The sequence below is a fragment of the Protomyctophum bolini genome, assembly GCF_963924005.1.
Source record: "Protomyctophum bolini genome assembly, chromosome: 16".
In the NCBI taxonomy this organism is placed as follows: Eukaryota; Metazoa; Chordata; class Actinopteri; order Myctophiformes; family Myctophidae; genus Protomyctophum; species Protomyctophum bolini.
In genome coordinates, this window is record NC_137877.1 from 33,849,808 (window position 1) to 33,873,095 (window position 23,288).

General features: G+C 40.9%; 2 protein-coding genes across 10 annotated transcripts in view; both read left to right on the plus strand.

Moving 5' to 3' along the window:
- The window catches only part of clasp1a (cytoplasmic linker associated protein 1a), a 74,788-nt gene extending 69,518 nt beyond the window's left edge, over nucleotides 1-5,270 (plus strand). For all 9 annotated transcript variants that reach the window (XM_080785891.1, XM_080785892.1, XM_080785894.1 and 6 more), the window contains 2 exons: nucleotides 170-286; nucleotides 2,972-5,270. In XM_080785891.1, the coding sequence (XP_080642017.1) occupies nucleotides 170-286; nucleotides 2,972-3,055 (201 nt within the window). In that variant the 3' untranslated portion in view covers nucleotides 3,056-5,270. The remainder of the gene's footprint in view (nucleotides 1-169; nucleotides 287-2,971) is intronic.
- A 1,939-nt stretch (nucleotides 5,271-7,209) lies between these two features.
- tfcp2l1 (transcription factor CP2-like 1) lies at nucleotides 7,210-20,563 on the plus strand (the record flags this gene model as incomplete). The annotated part of the gene is made up of 15 exons (XM_080786237.1): nucleotides 7,210-7,268; nucleotides 8,282-8,430; nucleotides 10,872-10,945; nucleotides 13,417-13,522; nucleotides 14,127-14,233; nucleotides 14,337-14,489; nucleotides 14,644-14,754; nucleotides 15,144-15,241; nucleotides 16,946-16,997; nucleotides 17,135-17,228; nucleotides 18,182-18,272; nucleotides 19,116-19,198; nucleotides 19,447-19,589; nucleotides 20,179-20,230; nucleotides 20,451-20,563. 15 exons carry the CDS (start codon nucleotides 7,210-7,212, stop codon nucleotides 20,486-20,488), a joined length of 1,410 nt encoding a protein of 469 aa, XP_080642363.1. The 3' UTR covers nucleotides 20,489-20,563.
- Between the last annotated feature and the right edge of the window lie 2,725 nt (nucleotides 20,564-23,288).

Here is a 23,288-nt window from a genome sequence, read left to right on the forward strand (position 1 = left end):
GTTCACCAGGGTTATGACATTGTGTTGTGTTGTGTTCACCAGGGTTATGACATTGTGTTGTGTTGTGTTCACCAGGGTTATGACATTGTGTTGTGTTGTGTTGTGTTCACCAGGGTTATGACATTGTGTTGTGTTCACCAGGGTTATGACATTGTGTTGTGTTCACCAGGGTTATGACAACACGGAGAGCAGTGTGAGGAAGGCCAGTGTCTTCTGTCTGGTGGCCATCTACTCTGTGATTGGAGAAGACCTCAAACCTCACCTGGCTCAGCTGACCGGCAGCAAGGTAACTGCACACATCATCGCTGTCGGCCAGAAACCTGGTATTTCCAAAACGGTTACTTCTCAGAAAAATAACCTGTGTGAACAATGGTTCCAAAGTGGTTATAATGAAGTCACAAGCGCTTGTTAATAACTTGTATTTGTTCAATGTTTATAAAACCCACAGACACGCTTTACACCACTTTAACATTCACTTCAAATCACAAATGGCTAAAATAGCCGATCTACAAGCTTGCACTTGTAGTGGAGTAATATTTGACAAGGAGTATCTAAACTTTGACTCAGCTACTGGGATTGTCCACCACGTCATCATACACCTAACATGCACATACTGTACACGTCCCCCTACAAATACTGTACATACATACAGATTATGTGTGTTTCTATATGTGCTGCTGGTTACGGTCAGTTGACCCACTTCCATAAACGCTACGTTGGCCTTGAGTGAGTTACATAATGTTACACGTTTAGCAAGGCCCTCTCTGATATTGACTGACTGTCAGCCACAGTAACTCAGAATAAAGCAAGATAGATGGAAGCTCTCTCTCACATTCCTACTGTACATGTATCATTTATCCAGAACACAGTTGTCATGCCGTGGTATAATATATTGCATACAGTATTCTGTATGTTTGAAATTAGCTCTGACATTTCATCACCGTTCAAACAGGGTGAATTGAATGTGATGGAACAAGGATGGTCAGAGGCTTTGATACAGAACATTAAGTGACCACCTAATGTTCTGTATCAAAGCCAGTGAACCATTTTACAGTATGCATCACATAATTGTTAACTAAAAGGACCTCAGAGAGGAAACGCTCACATTATTTTGGCTTGGCCTTTCCTTCTTTAGCGATCCTAGGCCGGGTTGCGCAACCGCGCTCCCGTCCGCATCCCATTATACAGGCTGACTAAAAAGCTGAATAACTCAAAATATACGGAGCTGGAGGTGGTTTGGATAAAACGCGCAATGTTCGGAGGTCTTTGCTGATTATCCAGTGGTCTAGATGGAAACATTGGCGCTTTCTAGAGCAAGGGTGGCTATATTTTAGCTCGCCAGCATTGACGCTATTTATTTAGCATTAAGATGGACGCCCAAAACAGGATCTCTGTCCTGTGTGTGCAGCCTTTAAATCGCCTCGGCAGTCTGAGGTTGGCTGTGCGTCCAGCAGGTGGCAGTTAAAACGCCTGCGGCTTATAGTCCAGTGCGGCTTGTACACATTTGTTTTTTTCCCAAAATTTAGCTGGTGCGGCTTATATTCAGGTGCGCTTTATAGTCCGGAAGTTACGGTACATTGTGCATTTGTGGCGCACCTTATGGGCAGAAGTGAAATGCTTTTGGAAGTCCACTCTGTACCGGCCCCTCAACATAAATTCCAGTTTGCGGTTGATGGGATGTTGTGTTCATGTTACTGTACACTAGTATATGGCATTTTTGTGAGAAATAGGCCTATCCCCCTCTAATTTGGGAACCTAATTACAGGTAAACGGTATGTTCTCAAAACCCAGTTTGATGTTCATAATTGTCGCATGACTCCCAAGATCATCTTCCTATAACTTTAGACATGTCTATCTGTCTGTCTGTCTGTCCTAACCCCGCTGCTCTTCACTGGCTGAACCAATTGATCTGAAGCATTGACCATTACGTTATGCAGGGCTTCTCAAAGCCCCTTTTCACTTTCTCAAATTGTGCTGTGCTTCGCGGACCAAAATATATACCAATAATATGATCTATTAAAGCGCATCACCCACACTCTGTACATACTTCGAACTGGTAAGGACTAGTTGTTCCTAATTTGGTAAAAAGTGTGAACTGAGCGATGCAACTACATTTGTTGTTATAGTTACTGTACTGTACTGTGCTCTGTACTGTATTGTAGTGTACTGTGCTCTGTACTGTACTTTGATTATATTTGGAAAGAATCTTTGAGAAATGACAGAGTTACTGTGTGGAGGTCTCCGGGGGGTCCCCAGAACATCCAGACCCCCAGGGACACACCCAGGGGGGGCGGTCCTGTTCCGGCGAGCCTTCCTGCGTCCGAAACGGTCGAGAAATAACATACGTACTGGGACACACATAGCTGCGTAATGGAACGGAGGCACTGCTCAAAAAAAAGAAAAAGATATTTCTACAACAGTAATATTAGTGGCACACCCTATGGGTCTAAGTGTATTACAAATCAATTGTGATGAAATATGTAAAATGATCTGATATCACATTATCTGACTTGAATGATTGCGATCATATTAGGAAAATCAGGAATGTAGTTATTTTTGCTTCCGTAGTTTCTGAATCGTCTCACCTCATTTTTGTTGTCCCGTTTACTCACATGACAGCGATATCCCTACTTCCTCCACAGTAGTTCAGTACTGTGACTGTACATTTTTAAATCATAAACCTTACATAGCTCAAAAGTAGGTCAGAATCCGTGTGTTGGCTAAATTCCAGAATGATGCTTTAAAGTTGACCTTGGAGCGAAGAGGACGCAGGCAGAGATACCTGATGCGCTGGGACTGTAGCCAGCTGGTAGATGATTGCCGAAGACTCGATTAGCCATTGGGCTACATACAGCCTGATTCATACTTGGTCATGTGACACGGTGACAGTGTCCAGTGCTGAGAATAGCCGTCGGTGAGATGGAAGTATGAGCAGAATTAAAGTGAGATGTCTGATGTGTTTGTTTTCCAGATGAAGCTGTTGAACTTGTACATCAAGAGAGCTCAGACCACCAACAGTAACAGCAGCAGTTCGTCAGACGTCTCAGCCCACTAGTCCAGTTAGTGGACCCGAGACTCTGATCGAAACTTCCACTGCTTGAACTGAACCTGCACATCCATCCATCCCGGAAACGCAACCGTGCCTCTTCTCTGAGCTCCGTCCCACCCCTCCGTCTCTAAGCCACACACTCCGCTCATGTGGAAGGCTCCACCCTTCACCACACCCACATCTGTTGTCATTTCTCTCCACTCCAGTCAACCTGTTTTTTTCCTTTGTTCGGTTCATTTAATTGATCCAGATGAGCTTTAAATGAGTGGCGGTTCAGTGTCCTGCTCGAGCTTACACGTCTGCAACTGCAGGTCGTGGGCTGCTGTAACTGAGTGGGCCGAGAGGACGTCTGGGAAGGCCGGTATACGACCCTCGGTCCGCCCAGTGTCTCTGAGCAAGGCACTCAAACCTGAAACACTGTCATCGGAGCCATCTGAGCATCCATCACCTGGGTGAAGCTGTGAAAGTGAACCATTCCATTACAAGAAAGCCCCCTCTCCCCAGAAAGTGTTGAATGTAAATCACGTTTGGATTTAGGTGAAGGGAGCAGGTGTTGCTGTTCTGATGAGAACCAGACACACACCCTGCCGTACACGGAAAATTAAAGGAATGCAGTGTGAAAGTGTGTCACTTCTAAGACATTCCTGTAAAATTAGTTTGCTTACATGTACTGATGATCAGAAGACTGCAGCATTCAAAGCTGTTTGGGTGAAGCAAATCTTGCCGGATTGAAAAATACAGAAAGACATGGATTCCTGGAAACATGGATAGTACATTATAACATTTTTTTATTTATATTTAATTTAGATCTATCATGGGTAAGGCAAGCCCATGCAACCAAGTGCTGTTGGTAAGTAAAGCTGATTTGTTTTTGTTTTTTAAACTGTATTTGTGAATTGAATATTACACTCGAAAAGGTACCGAACTCCCAGCAATACATTTGACAATCTTTTGAAGTAGATTAAGAGTTGCTGCACTTGATTTGGCGGTACAGGGGTCTCCGTGAGACCATCGGCAACTGTACCACAGAATAAAGAAAAGACAAAAGAAATTACAATTAATTTTAAAATTACAATCAGCGAACCGACATGAACCGAAACAAAACCCCACCCTCTTTTCCTGTCACTTCAGACAATGAATGACCCACATTGAGCTCATAAGTAGAGGTCACCGTCATTAGTCAGAACATTTCATCATCTTATATCTTCTTGTAGTTCATCCTGCGGAACCACACCAAACCCCATGTCATCGTCCCTGTAGTATCTGTGATCATGTTATTGCCCAGACACTGAACACTTTTATGCCAAGAGGAAAATCCTTTCCCAGTGTAAATAATGCAAACTGCTTTGACTTTTGGGGAGGGCAGGGTGGACCGCGCAGACCGGACCAGAACGAATCCAAAATACTTTGACCAAGCCTTATTCCTTGTACACGTACACACACGCACGCACGCACGCACGCGCACACACACACACACACACACACACACACACACACACACACACCTTTCTTCAGTGGGACAGTGAGCAGCATTGTAGCTGGAAGAGTGTAATCTGCATAATCTTTCCCCCACGACTGTATGAATTGAGAGTTACGAATGCAACTAGGATTCTATAAAAGTCAGAAAGAATGAAAGGTTCTGAGTGTCACTCCACCTCTTACTGTACCTCCCTTCTATTACAGCTTCTACAATAAACCGTAGCCGCAAGGAAAATAATACTGTACATAAATGTTTTGGATCAGCGCTTCGCAAGGATTTTAAGTAAGAACGAAAACGAAAACACAAAAAAACGGGTTGGTTATCTCACTTTTTTGCACGTTAGCTTGCATGTTATCTGGCAGCACACGTTCAACTTTGAGTGGTTTTTTTGACGGGCCCAGTTTATTGGCTGTTGAAGTGCACTTCTGACATGGGTTTAGTCATCTCCTGTTCTTAACTTTTGTTATTTGGGTAGAGGAGGTTGCCATGGTTACCAGTGGATCAAACCTTTACGATCCACTTTGGCAGCTGTGAACAAACATCACTCGCAGCATCTTTCACTTTCACACCATTTGTGTGAGGTACGTTTTTAAGACTGCGCTTTAAAAAGGCAATGAGCAGAGAGATACTGTAATAGGTTTTGATATTTATTCATGTTGTGATGCCTCTCCCACTGTCTGCCGGACCTTTGTGGTTGTGCCTGGGTTGTCGGCTGACGCTTGGGGGGGGGGGGGGGGGGGCTGCACTTCTACACTTGGGTTATGACATCTTATACAAACTGTACACCTGAATGTGTCATTAGACGTAATCAGGCGTACCATTCTACAATTTGAGCAGGCAAGCTCTAAATACACAGAAGACATGGGGTATTTTTTGCGGCAGTATATATATGGTCACGCATCAGAACAATGGGATTTAAGTTCATAATCTTAAAGTTTCCCTTTGAGATGATGTCACACGAGTGCAATGAACATGCATAGTGGTTAACCGCATGTTCCATAACCCAGAATCACTGGATATAATCCTCGTCTCTATTGGAGTGAATAAACAGGATTCCGTGCAGACAGAGTGGGAGAGGTGTCACAGAGTTAAGTAGGTATTCATGATCAAAGTTGAAATTTAGGAATCTTTGATTGGAACTCAATTTTATTTTGACCCACATTTGTGGGAATGTCTTATTTTTCTTGTTGTTTGGCCTTATTGTACTAATGAAAGTAAACTGACGTATGTACTGTATGTCTGTCACACAGAATACTTGTACTGCAACACAACAAAAATGTGTTTGGATTTGAGGAAGAAAGATTACAGATTTTAGAGCTGATGTAACAGAATTTTATGGATCGGAATATAATCCGTGTCTGACTGTCTGTACATGAAGAAAATTCCCCATCTGTATTTATCACACCGATGTGTGTTGTACTTGACTCCTCTCCCTGTTACCCCTCAACGGGTTTTAATGTTCTCAGACGAGGCCACATTCCTTTTGCAAGTACAGTAACTGTCTGTCTTCGACTTGAGAGGAACGTTTCTGATCTGGGCGACAAACTGTCCTGATTGTCTCTCTACCGATACGGTATTCGTTGCAATCTGTTCACTATGCATGTTCCGATCGGCCTTCCCTCTCTCTATCCCACGTCATGTAATGTTCATATCTGTATTTATTTGTTTAGGCTCTTTTATTTAACTTTATTATTGTATTGCTTTTCATGACGGTCTGTACAGAGGGCAGTTGTTAATGGTACATTTGCAACGACAAAAGTAAAACGAGAACAAATTGTTTGCTGTAGAAATAAAGCGACGTGAGTTGACCTGGTTCTGTGGTTATTTAAGCCGTGCATTTAGCTGATAAATATTGTTTGACAGGGAGGGTCACATGTCATTTTACAAACGCATGGGACAGCAGAGGTGTGCTTAGAGGGTTCTGTATAAATATTAACCTGTTGAGAGTCATCTCACACCAGTGATAAAGGTGAGTGTGTGTGTGAGCGGAGAGGAGCTTTGGTTCTGCAAAGAGAAACAGCACAATTCTTTCAACCACGTTCATCCCGGTGTCCCTATTTTGGGCATGTCATTATTCTCCAAAAATGCTGTTTCCCCTTTTCAAAACTAGCAGCTTTATAAGCTCGCAATGCCTCGCAAAGAGACACACTGTGAGCTTGTACATTGTCTAGTGTAAATCGGACTTTATAGGTTATGTGTATGTGTATTTGATCAAAGGTTTAATTCTATTTGTTAATGTTTTTGACCTTCTCCACAAACTGCCTATTTTATCCTGTCTTTTTCACTCCATTAACTTATTTCTTTTTATTTCTTCTAAGTGAGTTAAAATGCAGCTTTCTCTTTATTTACCATGTTTGCCTGTGAGCAGCTCTGAGTAGCGATTAACATTGCATCCAACCAGCTGGACATTGGCAGAGGGTGCACGTGTGTGTGTGTGTGTGTGTCTCTCTCTCTCTCTCTGTCTGTCGCTCACACACACACACACACACACACACACACCACCTCTCAAAGGTCATCTGAGGTATGTCAGATGGCCCCAGTGACATCACAGTTGGTATATAAGAGCCGATAATGGTGTTCGGCTAGCAAAGCTCTGCAGAGACCTCCAACTGTCTACCCCATCAGGAACCGTGTGGTCCAGCTGTGTCCGCTGAAGGACAAGACGAAGAAGACCAACAACATGCTGTTCTGGCACTCCCAGCCTGAGTCCTTCCAGCAGCACTCTGCTAGTTACATTCGGTAAGAAAAGATTCATGTTTAACTTATATTGCTTAACCACTTAAACCACGCCAGCATGCCTATTCTGGCGGGAAGATTCGCCAACAATACCTTGTAGATCTGTTCTTTTCTGGAAACTTTGCTGTAGATGGAAAGAAGAAGTCCAAGTACAGTTGCAATTCAGGTCTGTTTCACTGAGACTAGAGGGTCTACATGGTTTTAACTGGGTATAGTTTTTAAACTAGTGCCTAAGGAACACAATGGAAGTCCCCAGGACGTTCTGTTTTCTTTTAGCCTTAATATCTGACTGTACCACATGTTTACATATCTGACTAATAAAGCGTTCGTTCAATCAATCAAAGACCGAAGAGCAAGTCAAAATCTCAAGGCACATATCTGTGCAAAGAAATAGCCTCTAAAACACATGTTAGCACTCATTACTTTTATATAAAATAATTTGCATTTACTAACGGGATGCCAAATTAAACAATATATATATATGGTATCTCTTTTTTGGGAAACAAGTGCATATAAAGTACTTAATTACTTATATTGTATCGGAAATAAAGAATAATAATTCTGAACTTATTTGAATATATTGCGATTACACTGTGTTACTTTAAATTACTCTGATCCTTTTTCCTCTCTACTACAAATCAAATCTCCTTTGCTGATCTACAAGCTGAATGTTCGCTCCAGAATAGGGGAACTGATATATATTATTAGCACACTCGCCTTTAATCAATATTGTTTAAACTGATAATAGAGCAGACTTATGTTCAGCTTAGAAAATGGTAGATATATACTACATTTCACTCCTCTGTGTCTTTCTGTTGCAGCGAGAGTTTGGTATTCAAACCTTTCAAAAAGTTGAGCTGGTATATTATCTAACACAATCTTTCACTGATTATTCAGTCAATAAGCTGTCTGAGACTTTTTTTTTAAGTTGTTGTATTTCTATTGCTGCGACTCTTTGGTCCTGTGAGATGATTGGAATACTCTGAAGTCAATGTTTAACCCTTCTCTCTGCACAGGGAGGCCTTGGCTCCTTTCCTAAAAAACGATGAAGCCAGACAGCTGGCAGAGAGCGTCTCCAAGCGGTCTGCGTTGCAGAACATTCTCTGTGCTCCCACCTCGCCAGCTGTGAAACAACAAGAGGAGACGCTCACCTATCTCAACCAAGGTAGCGATCTGTCCTCCATGTTTCCTGTCTAGTCTAGGGTTCAACAGACCACCACCACATATCTCCATTCTGTGGAGAGCAATCAATACACTGCAGCCATATATATACATACATGCCGCAAAGCTTAGGCCTACAGTAGTCATCTGATAGCTGGGTTTTCTTAACCACTTAGGCCCAGGTCAACATTATTTTTAAATAGTCCATCATCCAAGCTTACAATGTGATACATTGTGAGCCGTTTATATTTTAAATTTTCATTTTTTAACCTTTTTTTGTTGGTTAAAGGGGGAGAACTCAGTTCAAGAGTTCTGTAACACTTTCTTTGAAGCCCGGTGTCCATAATGTATAAATATATAATGCATTATAATCTGTTTATAATTATAATAAAAATCTCCAATAAATACATTTTTGTAACAATACCCACAATTTATTATAAAGCATTTATAATAGCATTATTATTATGTATAACAACTTGGAGATTTATTATATACTGTATTATAATTATCTAAAGTGTCTAGCAATTTTGACATTTTGTCATACATACCCTTATAATTCATTATAAAATGCTACAATGTGTTATGGTTATTGTTATAACTGTATTTATACACTGTTATAAGCAAATTATAATACATTATATGTATCTTTATGATGCATTATAGACATGGGCTGCATAGAAAGTGTTACCAAGAGGGTATATTTTATATTAGGTTAAGTTTGGACTAGAACTGTTGATTTTAGCCTGCATTGAATTGCTGATGTTTCACTGACTTGCCTTATTTATATTCATTGTGAAGCACTTTGGTCAACGTGTTGTTTTTAATTGTGCTTTATAAATAAAACTGACTTTACTTGAAATGCATTTTTGGAAGATCAACAACTCTCTCCCAAAGTCAAAGAAATTGCACATTTAAGACTGAAAATGTTGGATGGCATCAAATTGACAGTATAGTGAGAGACACAGGAACCTGGATGGACTTTGGAGTTGACTTGAAGTGGACTGCTAATCTGAGATAGTATACATCTCTGGAACATGAATAGCATTTAGTAATATTCACCCTGAATTATGTTCATCCTTAAAGGACCAATAGGTTGAAAATGGGTGACCATTTTCCCATTTTCAACCCATCTTCATGTAATTGGTCCTCATTATAATAATGGTACTGTTTTTGTCTCCTCGGTCTGTGTCTCAGAGGAGGGCTGTGGTCAGTTTAGAAACCCGCCTGCTAGTGACAATTGGAAATAGAAGCAGGCTTTCTATTCCTTGAATTAGCATACTATAATGGAAGCCATCGTTCTCGTGTTAGTGGGAGGTAGTGGGCGGCAGTGGCTCAGGGGTAGAGTGACCGGATCGGAACAAGGTTGCAAGGTTCACCAGAGTTAGTGTTGAAGTGTCCTTGAGCAAGGCTCTGAACCCCTAATTGCTCCCGATGTGCAGGTTGGTGCCTTGCATGGTTTCCTCCAGGATCGGTGTGTGAATGTGTGTGTGAATGGGTGAATGTAATGCACAATCTCTGTAAAGCGTAAAGGCGCTATATAAATGCACCATTTACCATTTCATAAAAAATCACCCCAAAAAAGTGAAATCTAGTTTGAAACAAGACCTGCCCAACTATGATGTCACTAGAAGGCAGGTTTCTGAAGTGTCCACAGCCTTCCTCTGAGACACAGACCGAGTAGACACAAATTGTACCTTTTATTATGAGCATTAGTGAGGACCAATTATGGGTTGAAAATGGGTGACCTACAATGCAATAACTTGTCTGAATTTTAGACTAGAAATAATAAGGTGCAATCATTATGGAAAAAAAATAATAGCTCTGAATTTCACCTTTTACTGTCTTCTTCTTCTGGTATTCACTCCTCTTCTTCTTCTTCTCTTGTATTTGCTGTCTCTCTTTCTCCTGTCTCACCACTAAACTGTACCAAACTGACTGTTGTTGAACTGTGACATCAATGTCATGTTGTTATTTGTTGTTTTATCTGTTTGAGTTTAAGTCAGACTGCAGGAGTTAGCGTAGCACTAGCTAATCTGTTACTGCATCAGTATTGTACTTCAGAATCAGTAGGATTAAAAAATACTTTTGAATTAGCATAATCATGCCACTCAACCTATTTTTGTCAGTTCCCTCAGTAGATTATCTTTATTTAATGCTGAATACAACTGCTGGTAGTGCAGTAGTGGCACTATCCTATTATATTATTGGTATATAATATCATATATAATATAAAATAGGCCTACTATATATTGGTATAGCTACCGATAGGTATAGCTACCAACAAGATAGAGATGTTTTTTTTAGGGGCTGGTGTAGATAGGCTTTTATTTGGCATAAAAAGGAGTTTTTAATTTGATTCCGTTTCTATCATGCCCCTCTTTTCTGATTGACTGATTTCCTATTTTTCAATTTTAATCAGGTTTGTTTTAATGTTTTAAAATGTAGGTCAGTCCTACGAAATCCGTATGCTATACAGAAAACTAGTGGAGTATACAGATATAAGCAGCAGATATGTGAAGGTAGGTCACCGGTATTGGTCTGATTTGTTTTTATTGACTTAAATGTGACCTCTTCTTCTTCTCTCTTATTTGTCTTTATGTACTTCCTGGTCCGTCACCAAACAGGTTCCCCAGCCCTCTCTTCCCCGTCAGGGGCCAGGGTTCCATCCTCGCAGATGTGGTACTATCAGTGCTGTCCTGTCTCACACAAAACACACTCACACGCACATGCCACATACATGCAAATAAACACACACACACACACACACACACACACACACACACACACACTCAAACTATCACACAACCACACACGACAAACACGCATACATACTCCACAACACAAACACGCACGCACACGCACACACACACACACACACACACACACACACACACACACACACACACAAACACACTTTCAAGTTCTTTTTTCTTTCATTCGATGCATTCTGGTTTGTTGCCTCTAGTGGGACTTTATTCATATTCATTCTGGATGTCATTTATCACCTGTTTGGAATGACGGGAGAAGGAGAAGATATTGACACTTAACTTTGAAACCTTTCACGTTTTGTTCAAATACGTTTGTACTGTGCAACTGACAACTATTAGGTATAATTATTTGAAATAAAAAACAAGTGGTATGTTGAAGATTCCATTGGTTTATGAATAAAACCCATTAGTAGCCATATACAGTGTACAGTACATGTATGTCCAACATGCAGGTTGTTATGAAGATGGGAGTCAAAGGAGACTGAATTCAATCAGAAGACTTAAAAACACACACAATACACTCAGTTTAAATTAAGAGACAAGCCGTATGGTTGAATTCAGCCTTAACTGAATCCTCAGTGTCAATTTAACGATTTTATTTCCTTATTTGGTGAGTCACGTCTAACTATGAGTGTACAGTGAACTGAATGGAACTGTAAGGGTCAATTTGGCTCCATTTGTACACTCAGTTAAAATAGCATTTGTTTCTAATTCCTTATTTCCCTGAGTCATGTTGATCTCTGAGAGTGACAGTGTATGAATGGAATGGTTAATTTCTCTCTCGTTAGTTAATTCATTCAATATTTATTTATTCCTAAATAATTCAGCCCGGAATTCAGGAATTGGGGAGAGATAAAAAAAAAGCCCACGTGTACATATAAAAGTTAAAGAACACATTTCTAAAAACAACTACATGTTGTGGTGACCTGTTTGGGGTCACTCACCAGGGTTTTAAAACGACTCAAAGGTAGGCCTACTAGAGTGCTAAAATGTTAAATTATCACTGAGGATTTGACTGCGTACACAAACGCCTTCACTGGAGAGTTCTGTGTTGTCAGGTTGTCACGGTCGTTTGCTCTTCATAAAGCCGTGGCAGCAGCCGAGCGACACAAGAACGTGGCAGGTGGCGTTTGTGTAAACGTGACGTGTCCCTGTCTGGGGCCTCTGGGTCCTAGAGCTCACTCATGTGGAACGCTGCCTCTCTAATGGGCTCAGAGGTAGCTGTGCCTCACAGACGGCCGTTGATCATTTTATGATTTATTTTCCTTCCCTGGTCGGGTTTTAAAAGGTCGTCATTAACTTAATCAATCATAATGTCTCCGCTGGGATGGAAATTAATTTCAGTCTGTTTTATTTGTGGAGAAGTTATAAAAGACGGCGTGGGTCTGTCTGCCTTATGTCAACAGCGAATTAGACCCACACAGAGGAGATGTCTGACGTGTTTTACAATGTCACACTTCAAACAACCACCACTTACTCCTCAACGGATGGTTACAGAAAAATGTTCAGTGTCCAAAATACAACCAAGATAGATAGTCAACATTTTTGGGGTCAGTTATACAAGTACACACTCTTACAGTTAAAGGACCACAATGGAAATGCGCTCTCTAGCTTTAATGTGTTTCATCCTTTTCACAGATTGTACAAATTTATGTTCATGCACATTGCTTTTTTGTCAATAAAGATTAAATCAATAAAAAAGTGTAGAAGAGTATATTTTGGGCATTGCACCCAAAATGTGTTATTGAAAGGCACAATGGGATTTTGTTAAATGTAAAATCGAATGTACCTTTATGAAGTGTTTCAACCATTCATAATCATCTCAACCGTGTGGGGTTAGTGGTTGTTCTTTAAAGTGTGACTTAAACCCTATATTACTTCATTGACTGGGGTCCCCCAGGGTTCTGTGCTCGGACCCCTCCTTTTCCGCTCTAAACCAAATCTCTTGAGGCGAAAATAGCCAATCTACAAGCTCATAACATGTCACAACATAACGCGTTGTGAGCTTGACGATCGTCTCTTTTCAGAATAGGGATCGTTAGGGTTCATGGGTTGACTGGGAGAAACAGAGGTTCAATTCATTGTGAATTTACAAACTCTGAACACTGCCTGAAGAAACCCCAGTCACTGGGTGTTCATAAGCAGTGTCGGGGCACACGGTCATGCTGCCCCTACAAGGTCACTGTGAGGTCCCTCTGACGCCCTGTCCCACCTGTTTACAGAGCATCGTCCGGGTGGTGTTTCATGACCGTCGACTGCAGTACATGGAGCACCAGCAGCTGGAAGGGTGGAGGTGGAGTCGACCAGGAGACAGAATACTGGACATCGGTTAGTGACGGCTCATGTTAACTTGTGTCTTTTGCAGACGTTAATCTTTATTTGTGACAGGTACTGAATGAAAATACAACACATCACTGACATCAGTGTGTGAGTGTCTGGTCTTCGAACTAAATACATGATGTTACTTGAAGATAGACAGTTGCAAGATAGATAGCCTGACAGACAGGCAGACCTTTATTGATCCAGAAGGAAATTCTTGTCATACCACCACCGCAGTAAGAATCAAACAAAGATACAGGTAAGAGTAAAGCACCAAGTACAGAATTAGTATTATTTTGTACTTACTGTATGCTATTGTAGGGTAACACTAATTAAAATAGGATAACATTATAAAAGTTGACTTATAACGTCCAACCTAGCTGAATTCTATCACCAGTAGAAGGGCATATACTGTAAATGGACTTAAATACTGAGTCTGACCTGGCCATCTGCACTTGTACTACTGACTGAGTTCGCTACATTTTATATTATACATATAGCCATAATTATGATGTGCAATCAGTCCCCAATATTTATATAGTTAGTTATATAACAGAACCCCAGACCTTGATTAAGTTGGAAAATCAATGTCTGACAATGTGGTTCTCTTCAGATATCCCTCTGTCAGTGGGGATCATGGAGCCTCAAGCACACCCTCTGCAGCTCAACACCATCGAGTTCCTCTGGGATCCTGTGAAGAACGCATCGGTTTTCATACAGGTACTGATCATTAAATGTAACTGGAATGATTATGAGAGACGTGTAGTAGCTGTAGAAGCTCTGTTTATAATCTCTCCTCTCCTCTCCTCTCCTCTCCTCTCAGGTCAACTGTATCAGTACAGAGTTTACTCCTAGGAAGCACGGTGGAGAGAAGGGCGTTCCGTTCAGGATCCAGGTAGACACCTTCAGTCAGAACGACAATGGAGAATATCTGGACCAAATTCACTCCTCCAGCTGCCAAGTCAAAGTCTTCAAGGTATCGCCATGAAAAGATACATTTGACATTCTTTCCACATACTGTGTATATAGACAAATATAAATAAATTAAATGTGTACCGTTGCACCCTGGTTTCTTCAACATTTATATTTATTCAAATGTCCTGTGTATTCACATTGTGTTTGTCGTAAAGCCAAAAGGAGCTGATCGCAAGCTGAAGACAGACAGAGAAAAGATGGATAAAAAGAGTCTTCACGACAGAGACAAGTACCAGCCGTCCCACGAGACCACCATGTTTACAGAGGTGATTCTACACACAACTCATGCAGAGATGCAATGCAAATACTGTAGTAGTAGTTGTAGTAGTAGTACTGTAGTAGTAGTAGGCTTTACTGTATACTTCTTTATACAACAAATTGTGGTGGCAGCTGACTTGTGTGTGTTAATATGTGCTGTTCCTCTGTTAATCATCTATGCTGTTTGTGTTTGGAGACAGTCAGTGATGTCCTGCGTGACTGCGTCACCGGGGTATTCTTTACATGCCAGCTCATTCAGAATGCCTGTCATGGCTCTACATTCTTAGCTGTTACTTTGCCTGCTTGTTGTGAGAATGAAGGCCTGTTGTAATAAGCAGCACCACCTGAGGCCTGTTGTTATCAGTGCAGCCATCTAATCTGTCTGTCTGTCCATCAGTGTTCTCCTTGGCCTGATGCGCTTAATCTCAGCACGACGAGCAGCACTTCCTCTCCTGTCTACCAGAGTTCTCCGTCCTCTTGCAGTTTCACAGATGGGTGAGTCCTCCTGATAAAATAAATCACCATGAAACCAATAAACGATCCCACCAGTTAATTAAAAGAACATGATCGCATGAGAGTCAGAGTGGTTTGAAGCTTTTGATGGTTTCGTTTTGAAGTATTTGATTAAAGGTGTGTGGTGTCATGACATTCAGACTCTGAGTCGATTTGCTTTCCAAAATTATGTTTAGAAGAACATAATTTTGTCTTTCTGTCAGTGTTAGGTGAGCAGCGATAATATCCTGTACTGCAGGAACTCACATGTGTTTAATATTGCGGTAACGTTTAGTACATTTTGGGAAGGTTTTGACAATGACATAACCAAAATACACCAGGTTGAAAGAGGTTAAACTTGCACAATAATTTCCCTTTTCATATTCCACTGGCACACCCTGGCGGCTCCCACTTTGAAAACAACTGAACTAGAATAAAGGTGTTCAACAATTGCATCACATGTCCAGAAATCCCAACCACAAATGTGTGAGAGGTTAGAGGGTGAAGGTCAGTCAGTCCATGGTATCAGTTCAGTGTAGTTCAGTGCATTTATCAGGACATGTTACGCAACACAGCGTGAAGTATTTCTGTTCTACAAAACCTTGGGCTGTATAAACACATAGCAAGACGGAGGTGGAGATCAGGAAAAGCAGTGATACCTGCCCTGACTGAGTCAAACTAATTAGACTCTGAGCTGGGTGTGACCACAGCCATTGAGAAAGAGAGTTACGATCCTACGAGACTATTTAATATTCAATGATATTTTCCGAAACCACCTTGGAATTTGTTTTGGTGTAACTTAAGGGTAAAAACGTCTAAATCTTCAAAACTGGTACTGGACAAAAATAACCATTTGGGTAGATCGGCTATTTCTGCTACTTTTGCATGATACTCTTGTACGATGAAGTAGGGCATTATTTTTTACCAAAAACCATAGAAAGTTGAAATATGGAGATGCAATGTTTCTGCCCAACAGCGATGATATAGAACCAAAACCAACGCTTGCCATGGAGCGACCAATAGTTCGAAACACTATTTAGTTCCAGCATTGAACCCCATTCTATTGTGAAGCATGCTCGATACATACATGCAGAGAGGGTTGTACCTATCTTTCAATGGGTCTGGGTGTGCGACAACACACCTGTTACACACAGGATAAATCACACACTCAGAGTCTTGGTCATGACACGTTGTTTTATCTGCTTTTTGTGTTGTTGAGGTGACAAACTACTAGTGCTTATACTACCTAAGACATTTTGGGGTGGCCATAGCTTATAGTGGGTAGAGAGAGAGAGACCATCTGGTTTAAATCAAAAGGTCACCGACCTACCAATGTCCACCTGTGAGTGTCACTGACCAAGACACTTTAACCCTTAACAGGGAAGCTGCCACGTTACCACACCCTGTCTTGTTTAAAAACAAAACAGCATGGTTTCATACATAAATAAATATTAAAGTAAAACTGTCTGGTGTTCACCACTAAGCCCTGTTTTATACTTCTTTGTATGATAGTTTCAAAATATCAAAAAATATCAATATCAAGATATTTCGCCCAAAGTAGTTACGCCAAGTTGAAAGTGGTTGACATGTCTTAACCCCTGATTGTCTATGCCGGTCTAAAAATAAATGGGAAGGTCGAACATACATGTCAGGGCAAGGTGTTTCCATGACCATTTTCATAATCAGCGTTATCATGTTCTTTTGTAGCAACAGCTCTCCAAACCAGCAGGGGGAGCTGCTTCTTCCCGGCTGTTCTGAAGTGAGTAAGAGTGGCAGTTCGGTGTGAAAAGCGTTAATGCTGTTGCTCTCTTATTCCTTCTTTATAGGCCATTATTTGGAGACAGTGGATGCTACACTATACTCATTTCAAGAGCTCTTGTTCTTTTTGACATGTAGCGCCTCCAGGCGTCGTCTTCGCCGCACGACACTCAGCAGTGGCTTCAGCGTCACAGGTTCTCGCCTTTCTCAAGGCTCTTCTCCAGCTTCTCAGGTAACACAGCTCACATGGATTGATTGATTGAAATATGTATTAACAGTTTGCAGAATTACAGTACATTTCAAGCACAAACTCAATACAAAGACTGTTAACTGTGAGTGGACGACCCAATTAAGCATTACACTTGTTTACAAGACGGTCCACCTTGTTCAATTCAACCTATGACCTGTGACCTATGGAACTCTGCCACCCTGAGACATGACACGCTTACAGAATTCAGGGATTCCCCCAATAGATCTGTCTGTGTATTTACCTGCCTAATGCCTAATTTATGCTCGTCGTACGAAGGCATTGTAGACCGAAAATAGCAGATCTGTAAGCTCACACCGTGTTGCGGATGTGATGCATTATGAGCTTGTATATCTGTTCATTTTGGCACGTGACACCGTCATATGATGAACGATGAAGTATAAATCAGGCTTTCAGGGAGATCACACTGAGAGCACACTCCTCTCTTGTGTCACAAGTCATCTAAACACAGTTAAAATATGCCTATTCTAAACTTTTCAGAGCGTAACCGGACAATCTGAGATCTCTGCCTACCGATACGTCTGGTGACATGTAAATTCAATTCAATGTAGTTGCTAGAAATGGGTGGAACTGGAAACTGAAGACATTTAAAAAATACATAATACTGCATTGCAAAACCAATGCAAAGACTTTATGGTGGTCCTTCATATTGTGACGGTATCAGGGGTGGTTTTCAAATCAGTGGTGATAGGTTTGTTAGTGGCCATTCTTGCAGCTGTTCACCTACACTACATTGAATTTAGATGTCACTAGATGTATCAGTAAGCCGAGACCTTCTGTATACATGATAATCTACTCTATCAGATCAAATCACAGTATATGTTTTCAGAGGTTTTCAGGTTAGATTATAGCTCAGTTCAGATCAGAGATGTTTGTGTGACTGTTAGTGGTCTTGGCTTGCTGTGAACGCTGTATAGGTGCTGACCTGTTGAACATGGGCAGAGATGACCTGATCCAAATATGTGGACCGGCAGACGGCATCCGACTCTTCAACACCATCAAGGGAAGGTGAGATACCGAATGAACGGCTCCAGCCCATTCCAGTACTGTGGAGGTCTAAAAGTGGCCCAGAGTGCCTCCGCTAGGGAAAGTAGGCTTTCAACTCCACAAAACGTCTTTGTGTATTGGTGAGTAGCGAAAGTGTTTCTTTTATTGACTCTGCTGGCCTCTAGCACCACCTTTAGACCAACATTTGCACTTGCATTCAAGATATCTCAAAATCAAATGGGCAGATTAGATGACAGTTTCTGAGCACATTCATTAATATTTTTTGTGATCCAAACGCTTTTTCCCTAGCACCATCCATAGGCCACAATTTGTACTTCCACACAAGATATTTCCGTTCATGATGGATGAATCATACTTTTTCATACTTTTTTCATGACTTTCATGAATGTGGAATGCCATGCAACTTGCTGTGCATTATTCATGCTCCCTGGTCGATGAACTCTAGCGTTTGAGTGACACCCTAGCCTTTCCTCCAGGCTCCAGCACCAGCCTCAGGCAAAAGTGTCAGCTTTGCACACAAGCACAAAATATCTCAGACTTAAAATGGCAGATTGAAGGGTGAACCCTACTGATTTGGGTGACCTCATGTCCTTTCCCCATAGGACAACATATCCACTATTCTGTTTAAAGGGGGCCGCTCGGTTCAATCCACTGTGGCCTGGTTGGATGTAAGGAGCAGTACAGCCTCTTGGGGCCCGTAGTGGGGCTTTTAGATTATGTAGTTATTATGTGCACTACATTATATTGTGGTTTATCCATCTACAATTCTTTGCTGTAACTACATTTTTAATAAAGATCTTTATTTCTTTCCATAAATGTGTGTTTCCTGCTCTGGATTTCCAGGTGTGTCCAACCTCGCCTCACCATCTACGTTTGTCAGCCACAGAGCAGAAACCAACTGTCCATCAAACCAGGGGGTGGAGATGGTAGGTGTACATTTCAGATTGACTGTTTTCATTCTGTTTCACTGGTTTTATATTGACTGTGAAGTCATATGACTCCATATTCATATTTCCCAATAATAATGTATTGATAAGGATGTAAGTTTTCCTTCACCCTGTCTGAATACGTCATGTCCCACCCTTGGGTCTCGACTCCCGACCTACCGACACTGTCGACAAACAGTGAAAGTGTGTTGCCGCAGGCTCAGGTTTGTCTTGTGTCTCCTGTGTAGTTTACCATGCATTGTACTTAGAGGAGGCCACACTGCTGGATCTGTCTGAGAAGGTGGCTACGCTGTTCAGCGTCACCCCACAGCAGATCACGCACATCTACAGACAGCGACCCACTGGAATCCACATCCTGGTGACTGATGAGGTAAAACAACTAACAGGACACCTACATGACACTAAACATATAGGGATATCTGTGCCTCCAGTACATAATACTAGTAATTTTTTATGTTATAGCGCCCTCTGGAGCACTTGCTATAGTTGCTAAAAGCATGCTAGTCAAATAATCATCCAATAATTTTGATTTGAGCTGAAGTGCCTCATACTGAAAATATATGTGGCACTAATCTGTTCAGTGGTTTGGAATATTACATGTAGCGACAGACAGACAGACAGACAGACAGACAGACAGACAGACAGACAGACAGACCATCGCTGTTCTAGACTGCTAATCCCCTACAGTAGGTGCCAAAACAAAACATGTTTAGTGACTTATGGTAAATGGTGCGTTACTTCCGGATTTTCATAGGGAACAAGTCAGCTTCTACATCCACTATTTCACTTATGAGAATGATTAAGAAAACTGCCTGTCTTGTAGGAAACAAGAATTGGCAAACTGATGCAATTCTACTTGCCGTAGCAATACTGTGGTGTTATTTCCTACATCTATGACTGTCTGTCTCTGTCTGTTGGCTTAATAGATTAATTCATATTTATTCATTCCTTAATTCCAGATGGTGCAGAACTTCAGTGATGAGAGCAGCTTCATCATCAGCACTACGAGAGGTGAAACAACTCAGTAGTTCATGATAAATGGAAATTATAGGCCCTGATACACTACACTTACTGGTTACCGTCAACAGACAGACAACAGCTGCAACACAAATGAAATGTTTTTCTTTTGTCAAATAATTCCAACATAACCTCATTGAATTGTTTTCTTTCTTTCTTTCTTTGTGCATTTATTCATTAATTAATTTATTGTGCTGTCTTTCCTGTTTCACAGATGAAAACACAGAAGGCTACCATGTTGTTTTAAAATGAGCGACGGCATCCAGGTGCCACATGTTTTTACACAGACAATGGCCACATTATATATTTTCATTATTTTTGGGAAACATATATGCTTGAAACTATATTTTGAGTTTGCCAAAATATATAATATATGGTGAAAATATATTTCAACAATATATTTTCCAATATATTTGAGCATTTCTTTTTTTTTAATGTTTTTAAATAGTACTGTATATTCTGAGACATTTTATTCCAGGGTACAGATCAGTGATAACTGCCTACAGACAGTGAATGTTCAAGGCCAGCAGTAAAATGCTTTTAGTTTGCTGTTGGGAACTTGTGGTTGGTTTATTTTATTTTTCTTTGAACTTTAATTGTCATTGATTCCTAATTGTTATGCTATTATTGCTATATTGGTTGTAACTTGTAAATGTTTCTGCCTCACAGGCGAATGAGGAGATATTAATAATAAAACAAAAGTGGTATCATAATTTTACACTCGTATGTGTGAACTCCATATTTATCAGGCCAATTTGAGATTAAAACATTCTAGTCATTTTACAGGAAAACACAGATGCATAGGAATGATATTATCTTGGATGCAGTATTTCCAGCACTGTCCCACATACGAGTGTACAACATGTGGTTCCACTCGAACAACCTGCGAGTTTAATCTGGAATGTATTTTTAATGAATACAATCTTATAAGACCATTACAACAAGGAAAGCATTTCAATGTTTTTGTTGGCTATTAAAAGAATAGCATATAGCCTACAAGCTCACAGCGTTAATATAATTAGGCTATATCACACACATACGTACATTGTATGTAGATTTGGCCACACTCCCATCACCCCCCCCTACAGTATTTGTGTTGTTAAAATGTTCACTCAGTACATGTATTAGGTACATTCAACAGTAGCAAGCAATATGAGATGCGTTGTGATTTTGTAAATCGGCAATTTTTTAACAGCTGAAGCAAAAATAGGGTTAAAGTTTTAAACTGATTTTGTGCCCTAGAACTACTAGCCTATTACCTTGTCAGTGGAACTCTGTTGCTAGGCAACACTGCCCCATGTTTATTTTTCTTTACTTTCTTTCTGTCAGCTATTAAAGTTGGTATTCACAAGCACTACAACAGAACATTTCATTTTGATTATTGTGTGAAAAGGTCACCACCAAAATCAGTTTAATAAAATAAAAATAAAATTAAGCATTTAATGAGTGTTGTAGCCATAGTCTACACAGAGGTCATATATCTCTTCCTCTGTTCAGCCAAGGTTATAGTCGACAATAGCCATGGTTCACATGACGCTCATGACAGTCTCAGTTTCAGGGCTCAAGTCTCAAATGCATTAATTAATTCAAAGATAGTGTTTATTCAGTTTGTCTAGCCCAGTGATACTCAACCTCAGGCCCGCGGGCCACATCAGGCCCGCGGGACCATTATGACTGGCCCACCAAAATAAATAAATCTGAATGAAGTTATCTTTAATTACATTATTATAAGTAATACTATTAGAGTTGTACTATTACTCCAACGGAAATTGCGGAAATGGAAATTGCGGAAATTGCGGAAATTGCGGAAATGGTGGAAATGGAAATTGCGGAAATTGCGGAAATGCGGAAATCGTAATTGCGGAAATTGCGGAAATGGTAATTGCGGAAATTGTGGAAATGGAAATTGCGGAAATTGCGGAAATGGAAATTGAGGAAATTGCGGAAATGGAAATTTTCAGGTAGATTGTTTTATTTTACTCAGTCAGCCATATCACTACTCATTTTTTTTCATGAAAAAGGTCATAGCTGGGTAATCTATTTTCAGGCAAATTGTGTTTATTGTATTTTATTTTACTCAGCCATAACAATTTATTTTCTGTTAACCAACTTGCTGGCTGGCAGGCAGGCAGACAGCTACTCATAGACAGGCAGACAGACAGACAGCTACTCATGGAGAATTGGACAGGCAGGCAGTCAGACAGCTACTCATAGACAGGCAGACAGACAGCTACTCATGGAGAATTGGACAGGTAGGCAGACAGCTACTCATGGACAATTGGACAGGCAGGAAGGCAGACAGCTATACTCATAGACAGGCAGACAGACAGCTACTCATGGACAATTAGGCAGGCAGGCAGACAGCTACTCATAGACAGGCAGACAGACAGCTACTCATGGACAATTAGGCAGGCAGACAGCTACTCAGACAGGCAGACAGACATCTACTCATGGACAATTGGACAGGCAGGCAGACAGACAGCTACTCATAGACAGGCAGGCAGACAGCTACTCATAGACAGGCAGACAGTAAGACAGCTACTCATTGACAGACAGACAAATAACTACTCATGGACAGACAGACAGACAGGCAGGCAGGCAGGCAGGCAAAGAGCTACTCATGTTATGTTATTATGTTATTATAACAGCTACTCATGTTATGTGCAATAATTTGTGCAGTTATGGAAACAGCTCTTTGTGTTTATGCAAGAAAATGTAACACATTTATTTATTTACATATTGTGTGCATGCACATTGTACTTTGATACATTTTGCGAAAATAAAGCAATTGAAAGAGAGAAGTTATCAAGTATCATTAATGTCGTAATTTTATCTACTGGCCCCTGGCCCCTTGCCATTTTTGTAATGTGGCCCACAGGTAAATCTATTTGAGTATCCCTGGTCTAGCCTACTGGCCGAGGCTCTGCACTGCAGTCTGCACTCATTTCCATAACTACCAAAATGATAAAACACGTGTGGCGTTGCCCTCCACCAGCCACGCCTCCCACTGCTGAAAATCTCTCACATTTTTATTGTGTTTTGATAGAGGGGG